Raw genomic sequence first — 17773 nt, 5'->3', positions numbered from 1 at the left:
ACCCGTGTGATACACAGAATGAATTTGTTATAATATATTAAGAATATTTGGATCGATATATAATTATATAAATTATAACATCAAATTACTTAATTAATAGATAATGTGTAGAGATACGCATGCATGCGGTGCTGGAATATATTATTGTTTAGGATTTTTATAAATTGAGCAAATATGCCCGTTCTCTAGTAACTCATTTATAGGAATCAATTGCTATTCTAATTCATGTATATGGAAGATATATTTTTGTGTAAATATATAACAATTTTTTTCATCTTGAAAAAAAAAATATCACTAGTTGTATTTACACATTATTAAAAACCTCTTTGTAGACTACATTAGTCTTTTATTAATTTTCAGTCCAATATTTTGTTCTACGGAAAATTAAAATACCTAATATTTTTACTTTACAAATTGGACAGAATTTCCTTCCAACAATGGATGTTGGACTGAAATTCCGTCCAACGTGTGAATGTTGGACGAAAACTCCGACCAACTTTCCGTTCACCCATCTTTAATGACAGAAAGTTGAAATTTTTATCAAAATACCGACCAACTTACTGTTGGACGGAAACAACGAGATTTCTAGCAGTGAACTAATCAATTCCGTATCACAAGGTGGAAATACTAGTTATTATAACAAGGGGATAAGTGTTTTTTTAATATATTATTACATCGAGTGAAATTAATTTAGGTGAGTCTAAATCGGACCGTTCTTCTCTCCCCATAGGGATAATGAAATATATATATGTATATATATATATATGCATGCATAGGTTGGATTATTCACTCCTTCCCTTCCTATTTATCCATCCAGATCCCTACTTGTAGAAACTAACTCCATCTCATCTTCTCCTAAATATCCTATAAATACAGGATAGATTCAGATCGCTGCACTGCATTAGGGTTTTAGTTCTACTCTTCTGCTGAAACCCAAAGTAATTAAATCATAAACTAATGGTTTGATGGAAGGAGATAGAGAAACTGCGGGGGAGCGGTAAGGATATGGTATGCGCCTAGACGTACAATCTCGCCTAATATGCCTTTATTTTGGTTAAACTGCTGACTTAATGAATATATCACAAGTTTGATCCTGGCTTTGAGGCGAAATTTAATTGTGCACATTTTTTTGAGTGATGGTCACAAATTTTCTTAGATAGTGGTCACGGGTTACCTGCGTGTTCCCTTCAGGTTTGTCACTTGAAAAAATAATACGGAGTAAAAGTTAATATGTTAGTTTTATCATATATATATGCATGGTTTTTTTTTTTTTTGAGTACTACCGATTCTATTACAATGTAGTATTTATTGTAGTATCCATTATAACTCAATGGGTAGCTCAAGTGGCAAATGAGCTTTCTTTGTGAGGAAGAATTTTGGGAGAACCCAGTTTTAATTCCCACAAGCATCTCTCCCCCTCTGAATCCAATTATATTTAGAATTTAGAGATAAATACTTGTCCACAAAATACACCTATGTCGGCCTTTGCTTCTTAATCCAACAAGATAATGAAAGAGTAGATTGGTGTGGGTCACCCATTTAATGATGTGAGCGAGTTGAAAGTTTTTTAATTTCTACATTTTTGTTGGTGTTAGTCTATTTTACATTGCCAATAATAGTCCATGAAAAGGTGAATTATTTATATAATTAAGTTATTTATTTATTTCTTTTATGTATGCGGCATTAACCATGTTTCTAGCTATTTGAGGGGGAAGAAAAGCGGTTAGGAAATCTCTTATATGGATGGATTAGTTGGCAGAGTTATTTTATGGCCTTTATTGATGAAACAAAGATGCAAGGTGGACTTGTTCAACAGAGACGAACTTTATTGGTGTGTATACTGTATAGCACTGAATATTGGGAAAATGCAATGATTTGACACCAAGCCGAGCAAACCAAATTGGCACTACTGCGAAATTTGGGATTGGACAAGAAATGTTTTTTTTGGATACTAATGGAGTGATCTCTTTTGTTTCCGTTCCGTGTGGATAATTTTGAGAGAATACACTGAGGCATGGTGCAACAATCCATGGGGGCAAACAATAACATGCCTCCGTTTATTCTCTCAAAATTATCCACACGGAAACAAAAGAGATCACTCCATTAGTATTTATAAAATATTTCTTGTCCAATTCCAAATTTTGCATCTCTACCAATTTGGTTTGCTGATCGAGAGAGATATTAGGACTCTCTGAGTTTGAGTCACGTTAGGACTAGCTATCCTACTCTACCTGAGACTCCCCTAGTATATATATCTCCTATTCCTCATCATTGTAATTGTTCAATTGAATCAAAACAATATTCAGTTCTCATCTGGTATCAGCTAACTTAGGTTTATTTTCCAATGGCTGACGGCTCTGTTAATTCTTCCGAACGGACCGTTTCTGATGCAGCTATTTCTTCAGCAGCCGCTTCTCTGTCTGCTGCGCATCACTATGTTAGCATTAAGCTAACGAACAAGAATTTCTTGTTTTGGAGGACGCAGGTTATTCCGTTTCTTCGTGGGCACGACCTCATGGGTTTCGTTGATGGCACGAACTCTTGCCCTAATCGTTTTCTTCCCGTTTCTGAAGGCTCCTCCGCTGCTGCTGCTCTACCCAACCCGCTGCATGCTCCATGGGTGCGCCAAGATCAGGCGGTCCTTAGCATGTTAATCTCTTCACTTTCGTCGGAAGTTATGTACCTCGCAATTGGTTGCACTACGTCGCGTGATCTCTGGTTGACGCTTGAGCAGGCTCTCGCTTCTTCCAGTCAAGCTCGAATTATGCATATTCTTGGACAGCTGCAAACAATACGCCAAGGTGATGCCTCCGCCGTCGACTACATTGCTCGTGCGCAAGTTATGGTGGAAGATCTAACTCTTGCTGGCCGTGCGGTTCCTTTGGAGGATCAGAATATGTATATTTTCAGAGGTTTACGTCCAGAATATCACTCTATCGTAGCCTCTTTGAATGTTCGAGGTCAGCCGGTGCGTCTTCCCGAACTCGCCGATTTCCTTGGCTCGCATGAGTTCGCTACCGGTGATAGCTATGGCAGTGTTCTAGCCCCTGCAGCTGCGGCTTTTGTTGGCCAGCGTGGTAGTGGAGGTCGGTCGCGGTCTTGGCGCGGCGGATCGAATCGCCGCGGTGGGAATCAGTCACGTGGTGGTGCTGTTTTCGCCGACCAGCAGCAGCCGGGCGGTGGTGTGCAGCGTGGACGTGGCTCGCATGGCGGTAGCAGGTCACGTGGGCGACGTGGTGGTAATTGGCAGGCTCAATGCCAATTATGTGGCAATTATGGCCATCTTGCACCAGCCTGTTTTTCTTTAATTGGCCGTGGACTCCAAGCTCATTTAACATATGCTGAGGATGCGCCGAATCTTGTGTCTGACTCGCATCTTTGGATTCCAGACACTGGGGCGACAAATCACGCGACCCCTGATATTGCTGCGCTCTCTACATCTGAAGAGTACACTGGTGGTGATGCTCTTGGAGTTGGTGATGGTACAGGTTTGCTTATTAGTCATACTGGTCATGCTTCTTTTTCTACCCCGTTTAAAGTATTTAGGATGTCTGATATTTTACATGTTCCTGGTTTGTCTTCCTCTCTTTTATCTGTGCAACGCTTTGCAAAAGATAATAAAGTCTTTTTTTGAGTTTCATCCATCCTTTTTTGTTGTGAAGGATATAGCAACCAAGGCAATTCTTCTTCGCGGAAATAGTTGCGGTGGTCTCTACACGTTGCCCATTCCGAAAAACAGTCCCCATGCGTTTATCTCGTCCCGTGCTTCTTCTTCCGTATGGCATGATCGTTTGGGACATCCTCATCAACGAGTCTTAGATCGTATTCTTCCTTTTTGTTCTGTTAGTGGTTCTAGTCGCAATAATCGTTGTACTTCTTCTTTGTGTTCTGCGTGTCAATTGGGCAAGTCTACTCGTTTCCCTTTGCCACGTGTAGACTCTGTTAGTTCGAATATTCTTGATTTGATTTATACTGATATTTGGGGACCAGCTCCTGTTTTGTCTTCTTCTGGTTATCGTTATTTTGTTCTTTTTGTTGATGACCATTCTCGTTACACGTGGTATTATCCTATGAAATTGAAGTCTGACTTGTATGCCATTTTTGACAAGTTTCGTGCCTTAGTTGAACGGTCATTTAATCGCAAAATTAAGGCTATTCAGTCGGACTTAGGAGCTGAATACAAAAAGTTACATACTGTTCTTCTTCAGTTAGGGATTAATCATAGACAATCCTGTGCCTACACTCATGAACAGAATGGTCGTGTTGAGAGGAAGCACAGGCATATTGTCGAAACTGGTCTTACTCTTATGGCTCGTGCGTCTGTTCCATCTCGTTTTTGGGACTTTGCTTTTGAAACTGCTGTTTACTTGATTAATAGAATGCCATCTAGTGTTTTACAGAATTCCAGTCCTCATTTATTGTTACATAAATCTTCTCCCTCATACTCTTTTCTTCGTGTGTTTGGTTGTCTTTGTTATCCTCACTTGCGTCCTTATAATCGTCACAAAATGTCGTATCGGTCATCTCCTTGTGTCTTCTTAGGTTATCCTGAGTCTTTTAGGGGGTACAGATGCATGGACTTAACGACTAATAAGATTTATATCTGCAGACATGTACACTTTGACGAGAATGTGTTTCCCTTTGTTAGTAGGGTTGCTGTGCCATCTCCTCCCTCTGTGCAGAAGCCGTGGGCTGAATCGGTTTTACAGGTATTGCCATCTTCTCTTGCTGATTCTGCTCAGGCTGATTCTCCTGTCACCACTACTGCTGCTCCTACTCGTCAAAGAGGACGACCCCGTGGCAAGTCCACACGTCCGACTGTTCGCTCCCATGCAATGGCTACGAGGAGTCGGTCTGTGGCTCCACTTTTGGCTCTCTCTGCTCAGGCCTGTCCTACCGAGCCCACTTGCTACACTCAGGCAGTTAAATTTTCTGAATGGCGAGAGGCAATGGATCTGGAGTTCAATGCACTTTTGCACAATCAGACTTGGGTTCTAGTTCCTCCTCGCCCAGGTATGAATGTGATTGGGTGTAAGTGGGTTTTTCGTACTAAACGTAAAGCTGATGGTTCAATAGAGAGGCATAAGGCGAGACTTGTGGCGAAAGGGTTTAATCAAGTTCCTGGTCAGGACTTTTTTGACACCTTTAGTTCGGTTGTGAAACCCACTACAGTCAGATTGCTTTTGAGTTTGGCTATTTCCTCAGGTTGGGTGGTTAGGCAGCTTGACGTACACAATGCATTTTTGAATGGTGATTTGGCTGAGACTGTTTATATGCGTCAACCACCCGGGTATGCTGATGCTCAATTGCCTGATCACGTTTGTCTATTGAGGCGTTCCTTATATGGCTTAAAGCAAGCTCCACAAGCTTGGTTTAATCGGCTGCATACTTTTTTACTCTCTGTTGGGTTATAGCTTCAAAGACTGATGTGTCATTATTCTATTACTCTCGTGGTTCTGCATGTGTGTATCTTTTAGTATATGTTGATGGCATTTTGGTAATGGGGACTGATGAGCTACTAGTGTCTGATTTACTCTCTAAACTGTCTAATGCTTTCAAAATTAGAGATCTTGGTGAACCTGGTTTCTTTCTTGGAATTGAGCTTGTCAAAACCAGCAATGGTGTTATTCTTTCTCAGCAGCGGTACATGTCAGACATCTTGAAGCGGGCTGGAATGACTGATTGTAAACCTCTCGCCACTCCTATTTCTACATCGAAAACTCCATTGCTTAATTCAGATTCATATGAAGATCCAACGAAATACAGGAGTTTGGCTGGTGCTCTCCAGTATCTCACAATTACACGGCCAGACTTATCCTTTGCGGTCAATCAATTGTGTCAACATATGCATGCTCCAACATTGTCTCACTGGGAGCAGCTAAAAAGAGTGCTCAGGTATGTCAAAGGCACCCTCTCATTCGGCTTGCGTGTAACTCAGTCAAATTCTAGAGAGCTTCATGCTTTCTCTGATTCTGACTGGGCTGGTTGTCCTGAGGACCGTAAATCTACTAGTGGGTATGCAGTGTTTCTTGGCACCAATCTTATCTCTTGGGTGTGCAAGAAACAGAAGACAGTTGCAATATCATCCACGGAAGCTGAGTATAAAGCCTTGGCTGATGTTTGTGCTGAGGTCATATGGATCATGTCCTTGCTGCGTGAGATCAAAATTGATGGCATCCTTACTCCCAAATTATGGTGTGACAATCTTGGTGCTACTTATATGTGTGCGAATCCAATTTTTCATGCAAGAACTAAGCACGTGGAGATTGACTACCACTTTGTTAGAGATAGGGTTGCCAATGGAGATATTCAGGTTAACTTTATTTCCACAAAAGATCAATTAGCTGATATCTTTACAAAAGCTTTGCCTAGTCCTAGATTTTCTTTTCTTAGGGACAAGCTTCAGGTTAGTAGTTTACCCTGCGCTTGAGGGGGAGTATTAGGACTCTCTGAGTTTGAGTCACGTTAGGACTAGCTATCCTACTCTACCTGAGACTCCCCTAGTATATATATCTCCTATTCCTCATCATTGTAATTGTTCAATTGAATCAATACAATATTCAGTTCTCATCAGAGAGTGGCTGAATAAGAGGAATGGTGCAGAAGCAATATAAATGCTTGTTTGGTAGTCTTTTTTTGCTCCGTAATATAGTCATCATGCAGAATTCTTGTTTGGTAGACTCTTTTATTTTTCTTTTTAATTTTAAAGTTTAAGTGGTTGTCCCTTTTCGTTTCTTTAATTTTCTTTTTTCAAGTCATAATTTCAAACCACTTTCATATGTATATAGAGACAGCAAGATCGAGCTACCTCATCAATTTGACAATTTTAAATTGAATTAATCCATTAAATTTTATAATATTTGTTAGACTAAAGTGTTATCTAGCACCATGAACTATATTCGATTATTCATATCGCACCTTGAACTTTTATATCGTATATATCGAGCCACAAACCAACAAAAAAATTTCGCCTAGAACTTTTAGCAGGTTTCCCTATCTTCCTGCTGACATGGCGTCTGATGTGGCATTTCTCTTAACCTTATATTGTCCATGTAAGCGTTTACATATTTAAAATTTAAAAAAAAAAACAAAATTATTATATTAAAATAACCAGAATTTTTTTCTCTTTATTTTCATAATGTATACTTTTCAATTTTGCAATTTCAATGTTTCAAATTTTTTTTTTCAGAATTTATATTTTTTGACTAATTTTTTGTTTAGTATTTTTTCAATTTTCCAAATTTATAGAAATGCTAATTTTTTTTGGTCTTCGTTTTTTTTTGTTTTTTTTTTTAATTTTTATTTTTAATATGTAAATGCTTAATGAACAACATAAGGTTAAAAAAAATGACACATCAGTTGGAATCCTGCACCAGCAAGAAGACAAGGAAACCTGCGCCATGTCAGCAAGAAGACAAGGAAACATGCGCCATGTCAGCAGGAAGACAGGGAAACCTGCTAAAACAGGGAAATCTGCTAAAAGTTCTAGGTGAATTTATTTTTTTGGTTTGTGGCTCTATTTATACGATATGAAAGTTCAGGGTGCGCCATGAATAATTGGATATAGTTCATGGTGCTAGATGACACTTTAGACTTTCTTCATATCCAACATTGTTCCGATGCAAAAATTTTAAACACACATGAATTAGCCATCCAACTGACGTACGTATCATTCTTGAATTTCGCTATTATTTACAAGAACTAGTTTTCACATGCGCTTTGCGCGAATAAACCAATGCCCAATGTGTATATCATTGCGCGAATAAATTATATCTTTTGGTATCCCAGTGTATATCATTGTAAAATTAATTGGTGGAATAGAAGTGTTTGCGGGAAAGTGTTTAAGGGAAATAATGATCCCACTAGATAGTACCCAATCATATTTTTTGCAAACTAATAACCATAATAAAATAAATAAAATAACTATACAAATAGTCTCGGTGCTTATTTTAATAAAGATAACAAAATTGAAATTAGCTAAATTATAACTAAAGTATTTGAAAACAAATTAACTACTAACTAAAGCTAACTCTATTATGATGAACCACTTGAAGAAAACAATTTGATAAATAGTTCTAATTTGAGTAGATTTGAGTAGTCTTCTCCATCTTTAGTGAAGTTGAGTTTCTTTTTTGCTGGTTGTGTCTTCACTGCATGTTGTTGACTGGTGGTAGTGAATGAGAAGGAGTTGTGCAATGCTGTTATGTTAGATGATACCTTGTGTTTTCCTTGTTAGGTAAAGGATTGAGATCTCAATTGTATTATGTATTGTTAGATTGTAAGCGGTTGTTGATAATATAGAATGGGTTAATACCCAATATAGTCCTCGACTATAGTGGTTTTACTCAATTTAGTCTGAAATAACCTTTTGTGCTCAATTTAGTTCTCTACTTTGATGATTTTACACAAGTTAAAAATTTTGTTAGTTGACGGTTAGAAATAGGGTCCTAGTAGTAATTTTTCACCCTTCATCTCATTTGAGATGATTCCTTCTTCTTCGCCTTATTAAGATCTACGCAGGACTTCAACCCTAAATAAATAAATACATAGTAAATAAATATTTGAGTACGAAGACTTACATTTATTTCTACGTGGATCTTAATAACGGAAAGAAGAATGAATCATCCCAAATAGGATTAAGGATGAGAAATTACCATTAGGACCCTATTTCTAACCCTCCACTAACAGAATTTTTAACAAATGACTAAATTGGGTAAAATTATCAAAGTCGATGACTAAATTGAGCACAAAAAAGGACTAAATTGAATAAAGCCATTATAATCGAAAATTATATTGGGTATTAACTTGTTAATGAAAAATTAAATTATTGAAAAATTAAATTTAATGTAGGATCATCATCACAAATCATAGACGACCATAAATAATAAACAAACAAACAATATTCAACTCAAAATAGTAATTAGTGATCAAGATTAATTGATTTTTTAAAAAAAGTTCGTCATCTATAATTAAAAAAAAGCTCTGGAAGGCACAACAATGTGCACTGTATGGCATAAAAATGTGCACTGGATGAAGGAACAATGTGCACTGTATGGCGCAACAATGTGCTCTGGTAGAAGGAACAATGTGCACTAGAAGAAGAAGCAATGTGCATTGTATGACATAACAATGTGTATAGAAGAGAAAATGTGCACTATATGGCATAACAATGTGCACTGGAAGAATGAACAATGTGCACTGTATGGCATAAAAATATGCACTAGAAGAAGAAAAATGTGCACTGGAAGAAGAAAAAAAATACCTTACACAAAATTACAATAATGTCACCGCGTTTTTTTTTTTTAATCTCCAATTTGAACCCTTGATCTGGACTCAATCTACGGATACAATTTCATCATATTTCTCACCTAAGACAATTGTTTCACATGATCTTATATATATATATATATATATATATATATATTAATAAAAACAAATTTGTAACTTCTCAATTTTAACTTCCCGCCCAAAACATTCCTATACTATTAAGGTTTGCGTAATATTGTAAAATTTGGTAATACAACTCTATTTGTACTACAATTGTACATTAAAATATGCTAATATAATCTATACTATTAATAAAAACAAAATCATCGATTTTAACTTTCCGGACAAAACACTCCTATAGTATTTGTGTAATATTGTAAAATATGATAATACAATTCTAGCCTATTCGTGCTATACAATTGTACATTAAAATATGATAATACAATTTCTAAAAAAATAATAACTCCGAAATCGTATAGCTAGGCTTGTGTATCAATCCATTTTCATTGTGGATATTAATATCTTATGTTTTATATACTTGAAAACATTTGTTTTCAAAAGTGAGTTCCTAAAATTTAAAATAATAGCCCATGAAAATATTTTTACTGAACATTTTTTATTGTATAAAATTATTAGAGTCAATTCCTTTTTTGGTCCTAGACTTATGGTGACAAAGATAATTTTAGTCCTCCATAAAAAAGTAGACAATTTATGGACATAGTTATTATGACAGGGACAATTTTAATCCTCCGTCTGTATTTCCGTATGAAGGCCGTTTGAGAGGGGGATATTTGCGTCATTTCACGATATCTCCTCCTCTTTATTCCATCTCTGAGTATTTTGTTCTTCATGGCAGATTTTCTGTAACAAATGCCTATCAGTAAATGTGCATGCCTGTATTCTAAATTCATTTAAGGAGGTTTGGCTTAAACAGTCAGCTCCAAATAAGCATATTTCCCCAACACATGTTTCAACTTTCAACCTTCAAGGTAAAGGAAATAAGCAACACAACCAACTAAATTATGGGACAAATAATAATATAAAATCATATGTATCAATTAACATCTACTTATCTTCATAATTTCATTTCTTTTCACTGCTTAAATTGAATGTATTAGTGCAGAGCATCTTTTGAAACTAATTCTTTGGGAGAATACTGCAATTGCTTGAATTTTCACTGCTATTCTTGGTTGTGCTGCAGTTTGGGTTAATTATTATGTCATAATTAGTAATTACTAGTTATCCCCAAGTTGTTCAGCTGATCGAAATGTGATAATTACAGTCCCCAAGTGTCATGTTTCAATACTATATGAATATTGCGAGAATACATGACGAAATAGGGAAATTGCTTACCGGGAAAGAGCTTAGCAAAAGTAAAGTTTGATTTTTAAAAATTTTGAAACTCATGAAGTAGTAATGAACTCCATTCTCACTTCTCAGTCACCCATGGTTGAAAGTTGAAACATGTGTTGGGGAAATATGCTTATTTGGAGCTGACTGTTTAAACCAAACCTCCTTAAATGAATTTAGAATACATGCATGCAAATTTACTGATAGGCATTTGTTACAGAAAATCTGCGATGAAGACCAAAAAAGGAATTGACTCAAATTATTAATAAGAAAACATATTAAAAGGTAGTCCATACTAAACACGCAATACTACGACACTCACTGCTATAAATTTGGAAATGCCAAAGAAAAATAAAAACCTAAACAATTTGAATCATCCATTTGATTTAATAATTTGACCGTCATGACTCTTATTAGTGTGTATATGTATGTATGTGTATATATATATATTTGTATATTTTTATTTATTTGTATTTTAAATAATTAATTATTTATTTTGACTCCAATTTATTTTTATTATAACTATAATCTAACCATATCTATAATATTTACTTAACTTGATTATGGCAAACATGTAACTTTCTATCACCTGATAATATGTTTACACTACTAACAGTAATGCGATTACATTACATAGTACTTAATTCCAAATCTTATTTACTACTAAAGAAAGTAACTTATTATAATTGAACTCAAGTATTTGATTCCCATTAGCTGATAATATTTTTACACTACTAAATAAGCAATAAGATCTAGAATCCGAGTACACCAAGTAGTAAGTATTGGATGAGAATACGAAGCCTTCGTTTAAGCTCCTTTTCCCACTCAAACTTCTATATCACTGGCAGTTGCTGATTTATAGCCGACTCTCACTACGAATCTCTCTCTCTCTCTCATCTCTCTCCAAAACTGAATCCGTTCGTTTCTTCACAACTTTCTTCTGTGAGAGAACCGCGAAGATCGGTAAGATCACAGTACAACTTAGAAGCTGAAATCTGCGATGGTGGAAGTAGTGGAGGAGAGAGAATGGTTGGGAGACGACAAACGCGACGGCGGAGGAGAAGCGGAGGACAAGAAGCTGACGGCGACGGAATATATCTTCCGGAACACGGAGGTTCTGTCGTGGAAGGAGCAGCTGACGGTGCGATCCATGGTGACTAGCCTCGTGCTGAGTGTGGTGTTCAACTTCATCGTCTGCAAGCTCAGTCTCACCACCGGCGTGATTCCTTCGCTCAACGTCGCCGCCGGACTGCTCGCGTTCAGTATGATCAAGTTCTGGACCACCGCTCTCCACCGGATGGGGTTCATCGTGCAGCCGTTCACCCGGCAGGAGAACACTGTTGTTCAGACCTGCGTCGTTGCTTCCTCCGGCATCGCCTTTAGCAGTACGTTTTTTTTTTTTTTTAATCTCCTATTAATTCAAGCTAACAGACCTTAATTATTTGAAGTTTAATTTGAGAGGGCATAATTTAAGTTAAAAGCCAAGGGTTATTTGCCTAAACCTTAGGGGTTCAGATGAAATTATCTCTTAAAGTAGTACTCCAATTGTGATTTACTGAGGTTAAGCTTTCGTAGTAGGCTAAGATTTTACAGTATAGTCACCACTGGATTTCAAATCCAAAGAATTTTACTAATTTTCACAGCATTGTTGCTTAATGTTCACAAAATTTTTAGTAGAAACTGTTCCTTTGTTCAAATATTTTGCAACTAATGCCATTATTCCAAATGCTGTTTCTTATTAAGTGTCACATGGTTAACTATATTTGAATTCATTAGTTTAATCATAAGTTAATTTTGTTATATTAAGGTGCATTATTTGGATCTAATTTTGAGGTTTTTACTTCATATAAGTTATTAGTGTTTGATATACATTTTTTTTTTTTTGAGAAGTGTTTGATATACATTTATTGAGTATATTTAGTCCATTTTTGATAAAGATGTTCATATTTGTTATCACTAGTAGTAGGTTTCATGGGATAGTGCTAGAGAATTATCATGGGATAGAGTAAGATTTTAGTAAGATTTTAGGTTCTAGTCTTGTGAATGAAGCAATTGGTAATTCATAGAATTTTAACTATAAAATCATTACTATATATAGTTTTTGAAGTTCAAGATATTGTGATCAACCAATTGCTACTAACTTATAAAGTTATATTAGTATGTGTCTCGATCAATAAGTTGGTCTTCTTAATAATCTCTTCCTTATAATTTGTTTTGGATAATCAGGTGGAACAGCAAGTTACATGTTGGGCATGATCCCTAGAGTTGCAGACCAAGCTTCAATAGGGAATACTCCAAATAATGTCAAGGAACTTTCTATTGGGTGGATGATGGCATTCCTTTTCATTGTGAGCTTTGTTGGTCTTTTTTCAATCGTGCTGTTCAGAAGGGTATGCATACTTTTTTTACAAAAGGAATTTGTGTTTTTCATTCTAGTAATGAGAAAATACTATACACTCTAATTCTTTGATCAAATCAATAAGTTATAAGAAAATTTATTCTAAGTGGAATTATTTGCACTCTTTGTTTTTACTAGATGATGGTTTTGAAGTTCAAGCTCACATATCCTAGTGGAACAGCAACAGCTTACCTTATCAACAGTTTCCACACACCAAAAGGAGCCAGGCTAGCCAAGTACTATAATTAATTTAAGCACAAAAAAACATTATATATATTGCCTAACCCTCTTGCTTCATCATCCCTTTGTGTGTGTTTTTCCTCTAAATCTACCTACATTTTAACTAAAAACTCTTTCTTTTATGCTATGCTTGTAGGAAACAAGTGGCAGTGCTCTTCAAAACCTTTTCATTTAGCTTCGTATTCGCAGCCTTCCAGTGGTTCTTCGCAGGTGGTGATGATTGTGGCTTTGCCAGCTTCCCCACATTTGGCTTGCAAGCCTATGATCAAAGGTACTTAACTTTCGTTAGCTTAATCCTCACAATATCCCATCTACACACACTAGGCACATTTATCTGAACTAATAACCTTCATTATTCCGGCCATATATTATTTCAGGTTCTACTTCGATTTCTCGTCAACATATGTTGGTGTTGGCATGCTTTGCCCTGCTATGGTTAATATCTCCTTGCTTTTTGGAGCCGTAATTTCATGGGGAATCATGTGGCCCTTGATTGAAGCCAAGAAGGGCATATGGTATTCTGCTGACATTCCAGCATCCAGTCTTCATGGCATTCAAGGATACAGGGTATGTATGTAGCTACTCATATTATTTACTTAAAATTAATCATTTTTGTGGTAACAAATTAAAGGAAACTGAACTGGACAAATCCCGTCTTGTGAGATAAACTAGTCTGGTTGCCTATAACTGACCTTGTCAAACCAAAAGTATTCGAATTCGAACTTCTGATATTGTGGTTACAAGTTTGTAGCCTTAGTCATCTTGGCTGGGTTACTCCGGGATTATTAACAATATTTTTTTGTGTGCATGATAGGTGTTTCTTGCCATTGCCATGATTCTTGGAGATGGGCTCTTCCACTTCGTGTTTATGATCATAACAACGACTATGAGTTTCATGAAGCGTAGCTCATCAGAGTCAAGAAGTGGTGAGGGAGAAGACTACGATGAAAGTATAAGGACTGAATACTTCGAAAAAGACTCTATCCCGAAATGGGTTGGAGTAGGCGGATACGCTGCACTTGCAATCGTCTCTATAATCGTGGTGCCATTAATCTTCCATCCACTAAAATGGTACCACATTCTAGTGGCCTACGCCATAGCACCCGTCCTAGCTTTCTGCAACGCCTATGGCTGCGGCCTCACGGACTGGTCCCTCGCGTCCAACTACGGCAAAGTCGCGATCTTAGTTTTCAGCTCCTGGGTCGGCCTCAACAACGGCGGAGTCCTGGCCGGCCTAGCGTCCTGCGGGGTAATGATGAGCATAGTGTCCACGGCCTCCGACCTGATGCAGGATTTCAAGACGGGCTACCTCACCCTCGCCTCGCCGCGCGCGATGTTCTTCAGCCAGGTCATCGGGACCGCGATGGGGTGCGTGATGACCCCGCTGGTGTTCTGGATTTTCTACAAGGCCTACCCGCTCGGCGACCCCAACGGGTCCTACCCGGCCCCCTACGCCCTCATGTACCGCGGCATCGCCCTGCTGGGCGTGGAGGGGTTCGGCTCCCTCCCCAAGCACTGCCTCGCGCTCGCCATCGGGTTCTTCCTCGCGGCCATGGTCATCGACGTTTTGATAGAACTTCTAAGGAAGTACGAAACCAATTACAGAATATATCGCTTCATTCCTAACCCCATGTGCATGGCCATCCCGTTCTACCTCGGCGGCTACTTCGCCATCGACATGTGCGTGGGGAGCTTGATTCTCTTCCTCTGGCGGCGGGCCAACAAGCAGAAAGCCAAAGACTTCGCCCCCGCCGTCGCGTCGGGGCTCGTCTGCGGCGAGTCGTTGTGGGGAATTCCGGCAGCTATACTGGCTTTAGCGGGTGCCAAGGCCCCGCTATGCATGAAGTTCGTTAAATCTTAATTTAGTGTAGATTTGGACAGCAGTTAGTTGATTGATTCTGATTACATATATGTTCTTTGTCTTAGCCTTTAGGTGTCTTAGACAGTACTATATATTTCGCTTTAAGTTCATTAGTGTCAATACTATATTAATCTAGCTAATATTTTCTTTTTCATTTATAATTCTCTTTTGAAATTTAAGATTTGATAAAATACGTAGTAAAATATTATAACATTAAAATAAAAAGTGATGCATGTTTAACAAATTATACAACTCGAGAGAATTTATAAATACAAAATCTATAGCTGCAATTCATATTCTCAATTCTTGCCCAGATTAATTAATTTTTTTTTTTGAAAAAAGATTAATTAATTGAAAACATGCACGCTCAATGCACATTTGACATTCACACTTTCTTAACAAAAATAAATTTATGATTAATTTCTCCAAGTTTTGATTTGAACTGACCTTTGTGATTTTTTTTTTTTTAACTTAATACTTAATTGAAAATGAAAATTAGGAAGTTAGTATTTAAAATTAGTAGCTCATAAAAAATAAGTAATTTTAGACAATTAGCTAGGTTGCTATAAATTTGCATAGATTAACGAAGGATTAATTATTTGTGTGCATGTATATTTTCAGCATGGGTGTATATCTAATTATATATATGCATAAGGATCAAATAGATCTTGAACTATTGATTACAGTGTAATTAACCACTTTAACTATAAAAAGCAACTTGAAAAAAAGATGCAACTAAACCTTTTTACATCCATCAGGTAATCGATGGAAATTAACTAACTTAGCATCCACATTTACCCTAAAATCTAATGTGTAATATATTTAAATAATTAAATAATTTTTTTAAATTATTGACTGCTTTGGTAGCCATGGCAGCGTTATCTTCTTCTAGTTTGGATGCCAAATATATTTCATGTCAGCATTTAAAATATACGTGGATGCTAAGTCAGTTAATTTTAACTGATCTTTGTTTATTGTTACAAAGATTACAATAATAAATGCATACCAAGATTATAATTAAATGAAGTATTTAAAAAATAAAAATAGTACTAAGAATTAAAAATAGCAAGTTCCCGCACTCTCTCATCCATCATCAACTCCCGCTATATATATTTCCCGCCCTTGTTGATTCTAGAACCTCTTCTCTTCTGTTGTGGGCGTTACACATTGCACGCAATTTCTCGCCCTTCTTCATTCTCTCAGAGCTGCGCTGAATCGAGAGGAAATGATGGAATCAAAGCTAGCCGCTACGGCGGCGTTTTTTATCCCACTATACAGCAATTTCCCTCTCATTTCTGCTTTTGCTGCCTGCCTTGTTGGCCAAATCATCAAACTCTTCATTTTCTGGTAAACCCTACTTCATAATTCTATTACCATAACTTTAATTTTTTGTTCTTTAATGAATTTTTGTTATTTAAGAAATCTTGAAATTTGTGTGGCTGTGTTTGATCAATATAATATGCTTCTTGAAATTTGCTATGATTTGGCCAAATCTATGCCCTTATATGACAAAGATTATACATATTAGCATAGCATTTCATGAAATTTCTTTCTATTCATTTTCAAGATTCAGTTCAAGGTAGGTAATTTGATCTCTTAAGTTGAAAGAAGATTTTGGGAATGAGATCACATTACAGTATAGCTAATGAAAAGATTGAATCTCTGTAAGAAATTATAAAAGAAAGCAGAAAAGGGAATTTCAGTTTGTATTTAGATTTGGTCATTATTGCATGAGGAGATGGTGTTTAACTTGGAGTTCCATCCATACATACATACACAATTTATGCCATAGAATTATTGTCATCACTGCAATTCAGGGGTAGGACTTATGTATGTGATATAAACAATATATATTGTAGAATATTAATCTCGAGAGGCGGCTTGTAGGTACAAGGAAAGCCAATGGAGTTTCATGAAACTTTTTGGAACAGGTGGTATGCCATCATCCCATTCAGCAATTGCAACTGCTCTAGCATTAGCTATTGGCTTACAGGATGGACTTGGAGGACCGCCTTTTGCCACCGCACTGGTTACCGCTTTTGTGGTATCATCTCGTTCTCTTGATAATTTTGTATTCTTATAATGTCGGTCTTTACTGCATTGTAACAGAGTCAGTAGTACTCAAAAGTTGTTAGGGCTTCGTGGCTTTTGGTGTTTATATTGTGACGAGTTACCCTTATTTTCTAGGCGTCATGTTACTCTAATTAACAAAGAAATTCTCTGTTAATTGAATTAATTGATCATTGCCCTTGAATGCCACACAATGTCATAAATGTCTTGTGCAAATTATTGCTTGTGGAGATGATCATTCACACCTGACTCAGTTTCTGATCCTAACGGACTTTGTTGAAGCATAACTGGATGAGCGGTGGCCTAAATTTAGTGTTCTGTTTCAAATGAATGTTTTAAAGAGTAAACTGCAGTCTTTCTTGACTTTGCTGTAAATTAATTTTTAACCCTGCACCGAAGATTTCTAATGTGTGGCAGAAAATTTTGACAGGTAATACGTGATGGTATATCCGCGAGATCACAGGCACAGGCCGAAGAACAAGCAGAGGTTTGATGTTGTCTCTGTTGCTATGTGTGTTTAATATTTGTGTCTGTCAGTGATATGATTGTTCATTTGCATTTTCAGCTTCATATGTATTTTAGACCTT

General features: G+C 36.9%; 1 protein-coding gene across 1 annotated transcript; it reads left to right on the top strand.

Annotated features, from left to right (window-relative positions):
- The first annotated feature begins 11689 nt into the window (after positions 1 to 11689).
- On the top strand, positions 11690 to 15116 carry LOC116004807 (probable metal-nicotianamine transporter YSL7). Its single transcript, XM_031244978.1, has 6 exons — positions 11690 to 12002; positions 12844 to 13007; positions 13154 to 13251; positions 13392 to 13526; positions 13633 to 13822; positions 14070 to 15116. Exons 1-6 carry the CDS (start codon positions 11768 to 11770, stop codon positions 15114 to 15116), a joined length of 1869 nt encoding a protein of 622 aa, XP_031100838.1. The 5' UTR covers positions 11690 to 11767.
- Positions 15117 to 17773: the final 2657 nt, after the last annotated feature.

The sequence above is a fragment of the Ipomoea triloba genome, chromosome 14, assembly GCF_003576645.1.
Source record: "Ipomoea triloba cultivar NCNSP0323 chromosome 14, ASM357664v1".
NCBI lineage: Eukaryota > Viridiplantae > Streptophyta > Magnoliopsida > Solanales > Convolvulaceae > Ipomoea > Ipomoea triloba.
This window is presented reverse-complemented; position numbering and strand designations above follow the sequence as displayed.

What these genes read in the sequence shown, in the direction of transcription:
- LOC116004807 (XM_031244978.1), top strand. Translation starts at nt 11,768, where the DNA reads ATGGTGACTAGCCTCGTGCTGAGTGTGGTGTTCAACTTCATCGTCTGC. An exon ending in CAATCGTGCTGTTCAGAAGG is followed by an intron (nt 13,008 to 13,153) that starts GTATGCATACTT and finishes TGTTTTTACTAG; the next exon opens with ATGATGGTTTTGAAGTTCAA. An exon ending in TTGCAAGCCTATGATCAAAG is followed by an intron (nt 13,527 to 13,632) that starts GTACTTAACTTT and finishes ATATTATTTCAG; the next exon opens with GTTCTACTTCGATTTCTCGT.